The 16826-nt window shown below is 42.2% G+C and overlaps 1 protein-coding gene across 2 annotated transcripts in view; it reads left to right on the forward strand.

The window, feature by feature from the left end:
- The window catches only part of cd276 (CD276 molecule), a 74865-nt gene that overhangs the window by 22263 nt on the left and 35776 nt on the right, over positions 1 to 16826 (forward strand). For both annotated transcript variants that reach the window (XM_037752454.1, XM_037752444.1), the window contains exon 4: positions 431 to 727. In XM_037752454.1, the coding sequence (XP_037608382.1) occupies positions 431 to 727 (297 nt within the window). The remainder of the gene's footprint in view (positions 1 to 430; positions 728 to 16826) is intronic.

Raw genomic sequence — 16826 nt, forward strand, 5'->3', positions numbered from 1 at the left:
CCCTCCGCGCTCCTTTCCAAGCTATAGGCCGAGTCGTCCCAAATATCTGAGCCTGCCAGTTTTCTCCTAGGCCTTCCCACCTCCGCCTCCGAGCTTGCACCGTATTCCCTTTCTGGGGAGTGCTTTGGGTCTCTAGAGAGAGCGGCGTTGAGAGTGCAGGGATGCAGCATCAGGACGTGCCACAGATGCTGTCTGTGTCTGTGGGATCTTAAGCACTGTGTTATGCTAAGCTCCCTAAATATAATTAAGAATTTAATGGGAATCATGTCAAACAGTTCCCAGGGTGACTCTCACTGCGGAGAATCTAACTAAATTCAGTATGTGTCTGCTGCTCCCTTATCCCCTCTCCATCCTCACCCGCCCTTACCCACCCCATACCCTTTTTTTTCTTCCCCCTCCACTCTTTCTGTGTACTCTTGTCTTGTTTCAGCCCCCTACTCCAAGCCTGTCGTGACTTTGGCGCCTGAATCCAACCTGCGACCGGGCGACGAGGTGGCCCTGACTTGTGTGGCCTACGGCGGTTATCCCGAAGCTGGCGTGATATGGCAGGATGGGGGTGGGCGCAACCTGACGGACAACATCACCACTTCACTGGTGGCCAACGAGGAAGGGCTGTTCGCTATGACCAGCGTGCTGACGGTTGTGCTGGAGCCAAACAGCACCTACAGCTGCGGACTGATCAATCCACTACTGGGCGAGGAGGGCTACGCCTTCGTCACGATCACAGGTGGGTGTCTTCATCATCTCTCTCTCTCTCTCTCTCTCTCTCTCTCTATAAATAGCTTCAGTCAACGTTGTCACCTCCACTCTGGTGCAAAGTAAACAAGCTAATATTCACTGGCTTCCTGCGGTGTTAGAATGTTCCCGGCTCAGACTAATCTTGTTTCCAGTCATGCATAAGCAGAGTTTCTTATTAAAGTCTGGTATGCTTTTGTGAATCAATCCATCAGTCAAATTTGATGCTGTGGAGCAACTTTTTCTTTGTCTCTTCTGAGTCTCTTCCGAGTTTCCTGCTAGGAGTAACAGTTCAGCTCCAACGAAATGACTGAGATATAATGAAATGTCCAATTATGGTTCAATAAGCATAACCCATCATTTCGTGTGCATCGTTAAATTACATCAGTGGGTGATCATTTCCCTGAGGATAGTCAAATAGCTATGCATCACCTGTTCCGAAAGGCAATACAGTAATAAAAGATTGTGCTAGATGGAGTGATTGGTCTTTCCCTAGCAGCTGTCTGCAGGAAATATTTGCTAACCAGAAAGTAGATTGATATGTTTGCCTTTCTCTGATAGTTAGATGTGATCTTGAGCTGGGTGTGTGACACTGCCCATGTGAAAGGTCTAATGGTCCCCTCAACCCGCCCACCATCACCACCCTCCGCCCATGTCCCCGTGGCCCCGCTGCTGTACTCTATGTGTTAAGTGCAAGGAGAGTGCCGTGTAAGGTGGGCCAAGGCTGGGTCTCTAATGGGAGCAGCACTGTGTGAAATGGCTCATAAATAAGTAGAGGTAGGCTGAGCCCGCTCTCCGCGCTGGAGCTGGTGCCGGAGCTCGGGCTGTTGAGGCGGAGGTCGAGGCAGAGGTCAGGGAGTGCTGCTCCACTGGGCTGGGAAATGACTGTGCTGTCTGGAAACAGGATGGCCGATTGGCAGGGCAGGCTTGCTGGACGGCTGAGGGAGGGTGGCCTTTCTAACAGTTTGGTTGGCCTCTTTGAAAACAGCACAGATAACCAGTCAGAGGGACCATTGGGGGAGTGGAAAGACATTAAAGACATAGTGAGAATGAAATATGACTGCGAGGTACAGTGGAAAAAGTAGTCGGCGGCTGCTATTACCCTTTGACCTTTGATGCACTACTTCAGGTTTGGTTGAAATAGATCTGATCGTTTTATTACCTTTTGATCTCCGTTTTTTTGTCTCCTCTATTTCCCCTCTGCTAATGAAAGTCTCATTTTGGAAAAAATGTTGATTGAGTCATCTGGATTGGTAATTTAAATGTTCATGCATTTTTGTCTTTCTTTCAGGGAAGGTGAGTCAATGTGAATCAGTGACGATGACATTTCCAATTTTTCCTTTCCTTTTTCTTCAGTCCCAGAGTTTATAACCTAAATCTATTGGCAGAAATGGAATATCATATTAATAAGTATGTGTTCTTTAGGACTGCCCCCCCCCATTCCTCAATTAGTCCACAAATCTGTCATTTTGATCGTAGTCGGCTAAGATCTCTTAAGTCGATTAGTCATTTTTTATGCTCTTTCATGCTGAATGATTAATTTCCAAGAAACTTATGAGCACATCTCTGGTAAACACAAGATTTAAAGTAGTGCTTTTGTGTGATTCTTTGTGAAGAAACTCAGATCTGTCGATTGAATCAAATAATCAAATTAGTCGATAAAATCGTATCAGTGTTAGTCGACTAAGAATTTCTTTGGTCGAGGACAGCCCTAGTTTTCTTTAGTGTATAATCACCTGAAAATAAGAATCGTTGTGTTTTCGTTACCTTAGAGTGAGCTGTTTATATCTACATAGGGACGGGTCCTCTTCACAAAGTCAGCCGCCATGTTTCTACAGTAGCCCGGAATGGACAAACCAAACACTGGCTCTAGAGAGGACCATTCGTGTTTTCACATTTTCACGTCAGCCACCGTAGTTCTCCTACACACTTGGCACACAGGAGAAGTTTCAGTTGGTTGCAGTCTGAAACCTCACCTCTAGATTCCGCAAAATCCTACGCACTGCACCTTTAAGCCAAACCTTTTAACTTTACAGGTTCTATGATGGTTGAAATGTTGACATCTTAACATCAGTGTCGTAGACAGAAACAGTTAGTTATCTACCAAAGTTAAATCATCTTACTACTAGATAGCTTCACAGTGCAAGACATTGTGTCCTGATCTTCAGGGATGCAATAATGTCATCATCGTCCAACGTCTCTGTCATCTCTCCGTGGAATAAAAAGTAGCGACAAACAGTTAAGACTACTTGTCAGCATGGATGATGCCCTGCTGTGCTGTGTGGAGAACAGGCGTTCTACTGTGAACGTCATCATCGCCGGCGTGACAATTGCTCTTAGTTGTTGAATCACTCCAGGGAAAGGACAAACTCTTTGTGAAAGATGGATTGGCAGCATTCTTCTCTTTCCTTTTAATGTCAGTCTTCCACTGTAACCACATACTGTAGTGTGTGCTGGGCTTCTGAAGCTTTGCACTGTTTTATTTGGATGAGAAACATCTTGCATTGCCTTATCAGTCCCTGACTGTTTAGTACGGAATGAATGGTCCTTGATTAGTGCTGACAGGTCAGGTCGCATATAGGGCTATCACCTTGACCGTATCCTTCTACAGATGCAATGGTATTGGGGACCTGTTTCTTCTTTGACTTGAGAGAGAGATGTTACTTCAGCAGCAGGAAAACTTCAAATGCTTCATTCAGCTGATCAGAAAGACTGGCTGGCGCTATTAGAGAAGTACAGAAGCTGAAGACCAGCTTGGAATTCACCCAAGATCAGTTTTAAGAGATGGAAATTGGATACAAGGAGATTAAAACAAAGAAAGTTATTTGAAAACAACAACAAATTCAAAGCAGGAAGTGGATAAGATGTTTACCAAGATGGACTACATAGAAGATCGCTGCAGGAGGACAAACATTTTAATTGATGGGATTGCAGACGAGAGAGGAGATAACTGGAGTGAATCAGAGATGGCAACCTCAGGAACAAGGTTCATGAGAAATACACCTGGAAACTACTTTGTTTCATGATTCTGAGCTGGCTGTCCAAGGATATGGGTTATATAGAACAGATATGGTGGCTTTCATGTTCAGGAACACATTTCAGTTGTTCTACAGAAAGATATTATGAGGACTGACATTGTACCATCCATACTGTAAGCCCGTTCTAATTGGTTGTTACAGGCCGGCCAGTTCTACTGAGAAGTAGTTGAACTGAATATGTGAAACTCTAGATTTAGTGACAGATGAAATAAAGGATGCCGGCCTTCTTGGTGACCTGAATATTGATTGGTTTTCTAAAAATGGTCCATTACATAAGATTTCTATGGCGGATGTTTGCAATCTTACCCAGATTGTGTGTCATCACCATAGATGGTGTTAATAGTTCAACCAGTATTGATCATATATGTTTTCACTGACATACATGAGCTGTGTTCACAGGCAGCATCAGTGGCAGTGGGATGCAGTGATTATAATTTGATTGCTTTAACAAGAAAGACTAAAATGCCCACATCTGGAGAGTTAGTTAGTATGGCAGGAAAATGATACAAACATTTCTTTGAAAAATTTCATGGCTAAATTTGTGAAGTGAGAGGATGAGCATGCTCCACTTAGAAAAAGGTTTATGCAGTGGTGCAACGTGGATTGATGATGAGTTGAGATCTTTAATGCTTCAGGAACACTAGCAATCAATTTGTGGAAGCTAATGGGGATCCGAATAACGACGTGTTGCCCTCAAGCTGAGAGTGTACCCTCTGCTGGTGACATTTGAGTGAAGACTTTATGATACGTATTCATAAATTTCATTCATTCATCCATTATTCCAATGAGGGACACTTGGCACAAAATTGGGCAGCTCAGGCCCACAATTGTCTACGCACCCGTTCAACATACCACAGTTAAAAGAAACAGATACTGGATTGAGCTGCAGTGATCAGTCAATTACTCGGTTAGTAGATCGACAGAATAATCTGCAATATTTTCTTATCATTTTTGTATTTTTTTCAGCAAATAGGCCAAACATTTTCCATTTCTACCTTCCTAAATATGAGGATTTCATGCTTTTTTTTTTTATTATACATGAAAGTAATCGGAATATCGTTGGATTTTGATCAGTTGTTCAGATGAAACAAGACATTTGAAGATGTCACCTTGGTCTGTGGGAAATGATAATATTACATTTTCACTATTTTTTTGGCATTTTATCAAAAAGATAATCGTCGGATTAATTGATGATGAAAGTAATCGCTAGTCGCAGCCGTAATACTGGAGGATCAAATTCAGTATTAAAGCGGCTTTGATTGTCATTTCCTTTAATCAGAGTGTCATGGTCCTGCTGTTCCCCTAACTTAAAAAGAATCAGTCTGAACAGATCCAGTCAAAGAAAGTGGCCAAGAGCAAAATGGACTGTAAAAGACACATCCGGCCAAAAAGCTATTGGAGCTATTGAAGTGTGATGAACTAAAGATTGAAAGAGGGACGGCAACAGGAGCGGATCCACAAATAAACTGGGGGAAAACCCTTAATTACAACAGCGGCGATCATGATTCTCAGCAATTGGGTGTACATGAAAAAGAGCAATTTCTCTGTAGTAGCACCAGCACAGCTTGATGATGATGCCCAAGTTGTTAGTAAACACACAGAAGATTTACAGTATTTTGTGTGCTGCGATACAAGGGGGCTTGTTTGAAATGGAAAATGTATTTGCATTTTGTTTACAACAGCTGGTGTGTGCTTAACATCTTCTGTAATTAATTTTGACCCAGCAGAACTCTTCTGCTGGAGTAGCAGAGTGTGGAGTGTGCCGAGCTCGAGTTGATATAGGGAACACACTCGCTCGCTGTATACTTTTACAAACACGGCACACCACACCACAGGAAGTGGAGAATCCTATTATAAGAAATCTGCTTAAAATTCTAAATGGACTATGAGAGTGAAAAAAAAAAGACAGAGTAAGAAAGCGAGAGAGAAGGGAAGGAGGTAGAGAATGAACAAGCATGTTAAAATTTCACACTCTCCCCAATCTCTGATTGAAAAATTGCAATAGTAATACAAATCTCCCCCAGGCAGAACAGGAGTTTGACAAGGTTAATTTTGAGAAAATGAACCCTTTACACACACTGAGCGGAGCACTATGTGGGCTGGCATGAGCTGCTCTTTGAGAGTCTGTGTTAAGTCATCCATGTTATTCTAACCTCTTTTATAGTCACCACCAATTTAACTACCCCACTAGGCTGTCAATAACATATGCACACACCACATGCACACTATTATCAGGCATCTCGGAGACTGTTATTTTTGTAAACATGCCCTGTGGAGCACTGGTCAGTTTTTAAGCCGAGCTCTGGAACAGGCCGTGTTTTTGTGTTGCTGGGATATTGATAGATTTTGCAGAGTGCAGCAGGGCTTAGTTGCGGGGAGACCCATAGGAACAGCTGGTATTAATGAACAGTCCAGTGATGGAAAGGAGCAGCTTCGGTCCTCAAATGAACCGTGGCCTGTCTGCTCGCCTGGCCGGCATGCTTGTGGACCAACCCCCCTCCTCCTCCTCCTCCTCCTCCACCTGTCTTGCACTGTCTCACACTCCCAGCCTATTCGGACCACTTTGTTCTACTCAAAAAAGAGTAATGTTTTTGGAGTTTCGGGGGATCAAGAGTCTATATCCTATCATTTTTTGACTGATCCTTTTCTGAATGTAGAGCTTTAGCTGTGTATCCCATCTACTGGAGCTGTGTGTGATTGCGGCAGTGTGTTGTCTGATGGCTGGGTTTCAGGGCCTGTCACCGAACACCCCCCTCCGGCACCACCCCCACTCCGTCTGCTTGCGCTCTCTCGATGAGGATGGCGCCATTTCCCCGGCATCACTCTGCTGGCACAGCATTTACAGTGAACAGCGTGCCGATGGAGATATATAGAGTGGGGAAAGGAAGGAGACAGAGAGATGAGGCAGGGAGATAGAGAGAGGGAGCTATAGGGAGACAGGGTTAGGAGGGGTGAGAAGTGGATGACAGAAAGCAAGATGGAGACGAAAACGTTTGCTGAGCTCAGAGTTGTGGCACTACGGCCTGACAGGCGGGAGATGGACTTGCTGAAGGGGAGGGAGATCGCCCCACATGGTGTGGAAGGCTTTTTTGCTGAATTTTACTATCTGGCTGGCATTCTCCGGCTTTCACTTGGCAACGCAGTGGCTCAGCGCGGTTAGCACTGTTGCTTCACAGAAAGAGGATCCCAGATTTCCTTCCCAGTCCCAGTCCGGTCTGTGTGGCATTGGCTTGCCTTCCCCATGTTTGTGTGGGTTTCCTTCCATCCCTTGGTTTCCCCACACATTCAAATTTCATAGAGTTTATATTTAGTTTGCAGTCCTTATAAGTTTTTTTATACTTTGTCGCCCAGAACACAACATGTTTTGTAAATTAATTTATGGGCAGATGCTATTTGCACCTGAGGCGGAATCGCCAATGTGGCAATTTAAACCCGGATGTATGGCAGAGACAAGCACCCAGGTGTCCGTAGCCAACAATGCTATTTGCCCCAGATCCGGGCACATTACATACTGTATGTGTATATGTACTGTATGTATATTTTTCCTAAACCTAACCAAGTAGTTTTGTTCCCTTAACCTAAACAAACTGTGATTGAAAACCGAAAATAATAAGTCAACTACGAAGTGTAAAACCATTCATCCACCACAACCTAGTACCTTTTCGCCTTTATCTAGACTTTTCACTCTTTATATTAGGGATGCATCGATCCGACTTTTTCAGTCCCGATACCGATACCTGGGCTTTGGGTATCGGCCGATACAGAGTACCGATTTAATAAGCTGTATGCCTCAGTGTGTGGAAGTGACTGGGGTCGTTCTTTTTTATGTGTAAGGAAACATCAGGCTTGACTTAAACATTGCTTTCCTAACTTTTTAATACAAAATATAAAATAAATACATAGATATAAATTCACTGAATTGATGTTTATTATTAAAATAATAAATCTTACACTTGCAACTTGGTAAAAACATTTCAAAATTATCAGGAATTACAATTCAAGTGTAAACCGTTTTAATGCAGCAACAAAACGGTCGAAACTTAAACAGCAATTGAAATGCCAGTCTTTAATGTACATGGTATATAAACATATAATTTAATTGAATAAATCGGCCCCATTGTCACTGATATCCGATCGAGCTATTTGAGTCAGCATCGGCCCGATATCCGATCCGGTATCAGTGCATCCCTACTTTATATTACTACTACTATTACGCTTCTTATATTACTACTACTATTACTAAATATTTCTGCCAGAAAGGGCTTTAAAGATTTAATAGATAACTATTGTTAAATTAAGTAGCATATTCAATAGCTGCCGTGTGACTATTCCCACCCGGGTACAAATAGACGCTCCGTTAATTTATAATGGAACCATGAAATAAAGAGAGCTAATGCTAGTTAGACCCTCTCCTTTTTATTGTGTGGTAGAAACACAATTCTAAGTAACTTAGTACTGTAAGTTTTGGAAAAGACACCGAAGAACATCAACGAAACTTAACGTCTAATGGGAATCGGTGCTATGTGTATCCGCAAATGTAAACTGCTGTTGCTGTGTCTATTAGTGGCCCAACTGGATGAAATTGGCCGGGGCCACGTATTAGTGGCTGTGCATCCCCAACACTTTGTGTCCTTGTTTGTCAAATGTTTATTTAACCAACTGTCATGGAACCCGCCCTTTGCTTTGCTGCTAGTATTAATCTCCCCTGAATCTACTAGAGTCCACACTCTCTGAAGGATTGCCCAACTCAATCAACTTCATCAAAGGCCCGTGTGCAGGAATAAACACGGCTGCTTATACCACGTTTATTCCCTCGTGCAGGTAATGAACATGGAACACATGTGGTCGCTGAGCATTAATCTGTCAGATCCTCCCAGTATCCCTTCAGAGTCTTTTCTAAGGTGACTTATTCTACTGCAGGTACAGCACTGTTTTTGTGGGGAACACTTCCCCAAGGAGACTGTTTGTTACAGTATGATTGTGACGCACGTGCATGATAAACCAACCTTCACCGGGTAGATCAAGGTTAAAAAACATCTTTAATTGCTATATAAACATTGACCTTTGCTGTGAAGATGGAATCTAACGCTTGTGCTAATGGTGGGTGGTCTGCGTGAGAGGCATTCAGCTATTCATTACACTTAGACGTTTTTTTCCTTCTTGCCCCTTTTTACCCGACTGTTATTATGCCTTCAGAGCTTAATCCTGCACATTGCCATTTAAATAGCTACCTGCCACGCTTACTCCAGCCGTAAAGCGCTCATTCCTCCATTGTTTCAAAGAAGTCCCTCAATGAGTTTTTTCTCTGAATATTGTCATATTTTTCTCCTCAGAATCTTTGAAAATATTGTGTGGTGGTTTGAAACATTTGTGTCTTAAATTGGAGTAAAAGCATCGCCGTTCTAGCATTGCCAAAGGGCCAAACAGGAAGATGCAGAGATCTACTGGTTCAAAGATTCTCTCATTAGAGTAACTGTTGAGATTGCAGTAATTGCAATTATTCATGAACTCTTGTACAAACATGTTTGCGTCCTTCTCCGGTAGGTCCTCCTATCAAAAGCTCTGTCAATCAACATCGAGGTAATATGTTGCCCAATATCATGTTTTTTTTGCTTCCAGCTTCTATAACAACCAACTGTGCTGGTCCGTGTTCGCCACTGAACAAGGTCTAATTTAAATGCAATTAACAGAGCCTTCGGAGAAGCAGAAAACAGCAGTATAAATGAATGTGTTGTCAGTAGAGCAGCAAGCAGGCAACTTTCCCGACGGAGCACTATATTAATTAGTGTCCAGTGCACAAACAGGCCTTCTTTCTCTTGCTGAATGCTTGCTCTGTCTTATCAGGAGCCCAGCCAGGGAAAAACAACCGAATAGACAGATGAAGTAATGTAGGCAATCTAAAATAAATTCAGGTAGGCAGCAATGGCGCCATTGTAAGCACATTAATTCCTATCAGGATTATTAACTCGGGCCACTTGACGCTGTCAGCACGTTTGAACGTTCTCTTCTGGGCCTTCACTATGGGAAATTTTATCCCTGTATTATGGCCCGGGCAATGTTATTTGTCATGCTCCCAGCCTTACTGTTAGCGTCTCTGAGGGATTGTTGGGTTGGATTCAGTTGTGGGCACTTTCTGCTCTGTGCGCTGCTCTTTTAGAGCGGTACAATCAGAAAGATAAAAAATGAGCTCCTCTCTTTTGTGCTGGGATTTATTTTCGCTCTATTCTAGTTCCCTCTCTGCCATCATGACTTTTTAGCATTTAAAGGGGAACTACGCCCATTTTCAAAATTCATGCGTTATTCCAATGGACTAAGACAGTCAGAAAAAATATTAGCAAACATGAACAACTTTCTCCCAAATCCAAAAAACTAGAGTGCTAAAACTCAAACTTGTGATTGATCATAGGGTATAAAGTCTCGAGCTGCTCCATAGACAATGAATGGGAGACTGATTTTGTGGACCCACAGAAATGTTTTACCCAAATGAGCTTTATTCTATTGTACTTTTGTCAGTTGTGAAACAAAAATCTCCCCATATACTCAGAACATTCCCCTGAGTGCTCTCAGTGTCATCTATAATATCTTTCCCTATTCGTTGTCTATGGAGCACCTCCAAACTTTATACCCTATGATATAAGAAGTTTGAGTTTTAGCACTCTAGTTATTGGATTTAGGAGACAATTGTTCATGTTTACTAATATTTTTTGGACTGTTTTAGACCATAGGAATAACATGTATGCAATTTGAAAATGGGCGTAGTTCCCCTTTAAGTTTTTTTACTCTGGTTGTGTGTGAAAATGCTCTTCTTTGCCTACAATTAAAAGCCACTCTGCTATAGTATTTCTTCATGGACAATGATTTTTATCGTCTTTTTGTTTGCCATTTGTTGTATAACAAAAGGTCATCAATCTCTGTGTGTGTGGGTGGATACATACATACAGTAAGTGTTGTTGTGTCTGTCACGTGCCTACAGCTTTAGTTTATTCCTGTCTTCTGCATGACAACATGCATGTGATGAAAAACGGGCTCCATCTTTGCTACAAGACCATCATGTCATGGCAGCGTGATCTCCCCCGCTGCCACCCTCTCTCACAAACAGCAGTCTGACATCTTTATGCCCGTACCCGGCCCCGTGGAAACCTGTCTCTCTCTGTCCTCCCTTGCTTTCCTTTTCAGGACACTGTATTTATGACGGCAGTAAACGCACAAAAGCCCTCTTTTGTTATTGATCGGGTTCATTTTGATTTGGACTCACAGCAAGTACTATCATTGGGGCCGGTGGGGCCCTGCAGTGTACATTTCACACAGCTCCCCGCTAAATCCTGTAAGAGGGATTGGTTTCGGGAGGTCTGGCATCAGTCTTGGCTTCGCGATATGAAATCATATTAGTTTCAGCTTTTCCAGAGTCACTGGGAGAATAGCCACCAACAAACGGCTGGGCACACCTTCAGAGTTTGCTTATTTAGTTATTCAGCCCGTTTATTTGATGTTTAAACTCTGCACCTGATAACACCATGAATTATTGTCCTGCAAAGGATGTTTGCAACCTCAGTAAATTGCTTTGTTCTGTGCATGCAAACAGTCCAAATTAGTGGCTGGCTACACACAAAGAGCATTGTCTAGCGATATAATGTGTTTTCAATTAGGAGGCGTTGAGAGATTTAGCTTATTCTCAGGATAGGTGGCTCTTTTCTTCGATAGCTCTAGAGACCAGTAATTGATTACCAAGTGTGAAATGGAAGTTAAGAACGGACCGAGTGTGGCTGTGTGTCCCAGAGGAGAGGAGTTTCGAGCGGGCGTATAGGGCTCGCTCACCTCCCCCTGTACTGACAGCTTGACTTGAAAATACGTAAGCACCCACTGACTCACTGCGTGATAAGAAACGCACCTATTACAGAGCCCTTTATTTCAACCCCAGTGTCAAATATCACAGTAATGACTGTGATTAAGCCATGCTGCGGTCGTGCTCCCTGTGATACCAGTTTGAATGGACAGCAGCTCGCGATGACTCACACCCTCTTCAGGTTGCATTAATATCTTCCCGCTGGTTCGGACTCTGTAGCCACGCCTGTCTCCCCAGAGCCTGACAACTTGCAGCTCATTACAGACAAACTGTCCATGAGGAAACAAACTCGCTCCTCTTACCTTATTAATATTGTCAACTGTGTTTAATTTCATCACTTGCCCTCCTCGTGTGTGCTGCCGCAGTAAGTGCAACTCTCTGTCAATGGCGGAGACAGCTCAGTGACCCACGCCGCAAGAGTCTGTCATATCTATAATGTATCTGTCTCGATGCTTTCACCCACTTACTCTACCAGATGAAGAGTGATGCCATTTGTAATGTCGGGTCGTTTTCCTGATGTGGTTGTTAGAGGGGTTAAGCAATCCAAACAGGGTTACACTGCTAAGAGTGTCTCAGAGTGCTATGGCTGTGTTGTGGAACCAAGAAATTTTGTTCAGCCAATCCGAAAGCTCTGGAAAGGGAGTACAAATTGAACCAATTGAACAGGTTTGCTGATACATTAAATATGATTTAAAGGAACATTTCGACATTTTGGGGCGATGCGCTTGTTCACCTTTTTGTGGAGCAAAAATCAGAAGATTGATGCCATTCTCATGTCTGTGCATTTACTGTGGAGTTAGAGCGAGCTTAGCTTAGCACAAAGACTGGAAACAGGGGGAAACAGCCAGCCTAGTTTTGCTAAAAGGTAACTTTAACAACTTTAAATAACTGAATTGCAGCAATGCATGAAATATAACCTCTTAAAAGTGCAAAATTTGATATCCAGAGCATTAATATAGCGGCAAACAACTATTTGCTATGTAAAGATGTAGTGGAGTGATGTCTACCTGAGCAGAGAATGAAGTTGTTTTCCCTCTCTGTGCATTGTAATCCAAGTTTCTACTTGCTTTGTTGACATCGCCGGGCTGGCCATGCGTGCTTTTAGAGCATGCTCATGCGTGTGAGCGTGCCCCACTGGCTAGCTCATGGCCGCTGCTCTGCACTGCTCTCATACAGCGGTTACAGCTGATAACGTAGTCCCGACCAACGGCGTTGCCGGGCAGCACCCATCCTGCCGTTGTTTTCACTGTTTGCGCTGCTAGCTACGTTAGCTATGAGTCGCTGGCTTGCCGTCGCCATGTTGAGAGCCGTTGAGAGGCAATAGAAATGCTCCCAATCCCGTATTTAGCACCTTTAATTAGTGAGCATTATTGGTGCTGTTAGGCAGACCTTGTTACCATTGGACAGTGTTTCCAGTCTTTGTGCTAAGCTAAGCTAACTGGATGCTTTATTTTTAGCAGACAGATATCAGAGTGGTATCGATCTTCTCATTTAACTCTCAGCGAAAAAAAAGCAAATAAGACAATTTCCCAAAATGTCACGAATTCAATAAATGTGGTACTACACATGTTTGCACTATGCTCTGTATACTCTAAAAAGGGATATCTAATTTTTAATGACATATCTCATTTGGCATCCCACATATTGAAAGTGTTGTTGCAGGTTGTGTACACACCTGCTATAGGCAGACTGACTGATGTCCTTGGATTTCAATATTTCACTTCATCTCGGTAAAGCCACGTGACATGAAGTGATGACATTGTGGGTGCCGATGATGTAACTGGTTATAGTTTTGAAATATGTGCTGCCTCAGCAGAGTGATGACTTACAGACTCCGGAGATGAAAGTAAGTGTGTCCTGTTTGGTATTGTGTACCACAACAAGAATTAGTGCCGGTACTCCTAAGCGGGAAAAGAAGCCGTCAAGGTTACAGAGTAAAATAGGATTCGAGTTGTAATCCTGTACATTGTAAATCTGCCATTGATTTACAAGAATGTCTTAAATAATGTTTCTCCCTGTATTTATCATACGTATTGAAGCAAAGGGGCAGACAGCTTCAAAAGGCGGCAGTAGTGTGCATCATAACAGTGTTAAAATATGAGAAAAAGGGAAGAAAAGAGGGCAAACTCCTTTTTACAGTTGCTTTAAGGTCTCCCTGTCATTTTGTCGCAGCGGGGAATATCGAGGTCTATTGTGTAACCAACAAAAAGAACAATACAGAGTGTCAGGAACTAATTGCTGGTAGAAGTAATGATCACCCATTCTGTAGTACGTGTGCTATTAAGCTGGGTGTGTTGGACACATTAGCCATCGCATATAGTGAATGCGACTTGCTTAATAGCTTCTCAGTGTTTTGAAGTAGTTTGGACAGTGACATTGTGAGCGTATAGCTCATTATAACAGTCTGTTTGTTTACCTGTAATTATAATCGAGCCGTGCACCACAAAAAACAGAGCCCACCGGCCCGTTTGAAAACTTGTGACTGTGGTTCCCCATGCGTCCATAGTTCTGTTGGAAGAAAATAGTCTCAAAGTCATGGTCCAAGTGAAGTCATTTTGCTTTTTATTTACCCAGAAAATGCTTGCTTAGCATGCATGCTGTTTATAGCGGTGGCCTGGATCACACACTCACACCTGGGAACAACAACAAACTTGTTCTGCCAGTCACTGAGCAGCTCCACGGGAGAGTTTTAGGGGTTAATGCCTCGCTCAAGGACAGCTAAACAGTAGCCTGCAGCCTTGTGAATTGTTTTCTGCCATGTCAACTTTCAAAAAGCAGAAAACTATCTTATTTTCCCATCAGTTTCATTCTTTCTTTCCTCTCTCCGTCTTTTTTTTTTCCTATTTTCTTCTGTATTTATCTATTCAAGGATAGCAGCATGTATTATTTATTATTTATTTGTTGACAGTGTGATTATCATAAGATGCTTAAACCTTGAGCAGTGTCAGGTTTAATCTTTTGTTTTGTCTCCCCCCTTAGACTTTTTCAGGACCTACTAAGATTGCTCCCAGCCCTCAGTGTAGATATCTTATGGTGAACGAGAGAACAAACATCCTTATTTGTGCATTAGCCAGCCTTGTTTTAGTCATAATGTATTAGTTTTGTGGAAAGTGCTACCCTTGTGGGACACTGGTATGAACATATTGTCCCTGACTCCTTTCTCAGCCAGCGGCTGAGCATTTTCTCAGGCTAAATGACTTAGCTACGCACAAGTTGTGAGACTGTGATTAGCTGTATTCCACTGAGAGAGAGATTTACAGAGTCATTTTTTCAGTCTGTCCAAGATATCATATTTTGAAAGTGCTGGAAGGAGACAAAGTATATTTAAGCAATAAGCCATGAGAAGCCGTACTTGACAGTGATTTTGGAACAGCTTAGAGGCATTGTTAATGACTCTTCTAAAGGAACTGTCAAAGCACAGCTCCGAGTAGCTTTTTGCTTTTGTGAAATGACTGCAATAAAAAAAAGAATGTAAATGTGCCATAAATGTTACATTTTAATGTAATTTCTGTCATAAATAATGATACTTTTACCAGTTTGAGGAGTGGTTTTGGTTTGCAAGGTATTTTACAAGAACTTCAAACACACTCAATCAAAAAGTGAGCGAAGAAACTGTTTTATGGTTTAAACTCAATAAATGACTGGATTTTCTAAGAGGGGCTATATGTATTGATTCAGCTGAGCTCGTAATGGACACTGGAGAGATGTTTTAGCATTTAAAAGCCTAAAATCTTTGAAATGTCTCTTTTTAATCATTTGATATCACGATGGATCTCCAGATTGCAGTCATTTATTTAAGATAGCAATACAGGGTAATGCAAAAATGTCAATATGAAACAAAGCAATGTTAGGTCCTTCCAGCCAGATGTGTGATAAGGGTACTAAGTAGACTGTAAAAGTTTAAATTAGATATAATAAAAGGGTTATACATTGCTTTGTGTAAACTAGATGTCTCCTCCCACCAACTTGCACAATCTACACTGTTCTTTTAGCAGAAGACTGATGATAGGGAAAGAGTTTGAACCCCTTTGCTGGTAACAATCTGCCCTGAGAAATGTCCTCAAATAAGATACTGTATCCCTGCTTGCACCGAGAGCGTTAGGGTTGTTAGCTAAACCTGACCTCTGACCTCCCCGGAGGCAGTAGCTTTGTGGTTTCAACGGTGTTTTTGTTTATTTGCATTCAAACTAAGCAAATTCTAGTGCAATTATGTGGAGAGGTTTGTTCTTGAGATGAACGGTTAACAGGAACGAGCTGACCTTCTCCAAAGTCTGAGCCCGGCCTAGCTTGAGTGCTTTGAGAATATTCATCTGTCTCTCCAGTAACCACCAAAGACTGCAGCGGAGGAAAATGAGAAATGCTGTTTTATAATGAGAGCCCTAGGCAAAGACATACAGAGACATGTCTTTTAAAAAAATCTGTCATTATATATTCTCCTAGTAATACTGCAGAGGGAGAAGCATACTAAGAACTTGCGCTCTTTGAAGACGTCCAGGCAGCTCTTTAATGTTTTGGATAGGCATTGCCTTGTGACATTGGGTTAATCCTATATCCTGTCGTTTTGTTTTCAGATGTTATCGTGTAAGCAGCAACTCGTCCTGTGGATTTGAGCTATGGCTTTGTTTCCTCATAAATAAACATTGATACTTTAAATCAGACATAATCAACAGTGGCTGTAAAAAAAAAAATGCAAGAGATAAGGTAATTTTATAAGTAGAGCACACTAGATACAAGGACTTAGTGTTAATGCTGTTTAGCTGTCCCATTACAGATTCATAGCAATCTAAAGAGACAAAAAGCAAACGCGAAAGACTATTACAAAGCTAGTGCAACTACTGGGTGTGTTCCAAATGAACACTTGAATGGATGGTTCAATAAGTGTCATGTTAAAGTTCATATCCTGGGTGATATTTCTCACCCACTTTGCACTATACTGATGTAACACAGGACTTGTTTCAGAAATAGGTGTGCACTTCACAGACTGTCTGCAGAGAGTTTCAGGCTGCACTTTGTTCTTGGTGCAATGAGCCACTGGAATGAGCACAATGTAGTTGTGGCTCATCCACCATGTTAGTGTGGCTCTCCATTATAGGGACTGAATATTGTTTTACTGTTACTGATAAAATTACCGCATGTTCAGGATCACATTTTAAAGCAGCACTAATCAATTTTTATATTGACAATTGATTAAAGGAATAGTGTGTAGCATT

Source organism: Sebastes umbrosus, chromosome 2 (assembly GCF_015220745.1).
Source record: "Sebastes umbrosus isolate fSebUmb1 chromosome 2, fSebUmb1.pri, whole genome shotgun sequence".
In the NCBI taxonomy this organism is placed as follows: Eukaryota; Metazoa; Chordata; class Actinopteri; order Perciformes; family Sebastidae; genus Sebastes; species Sebastes umbrosus.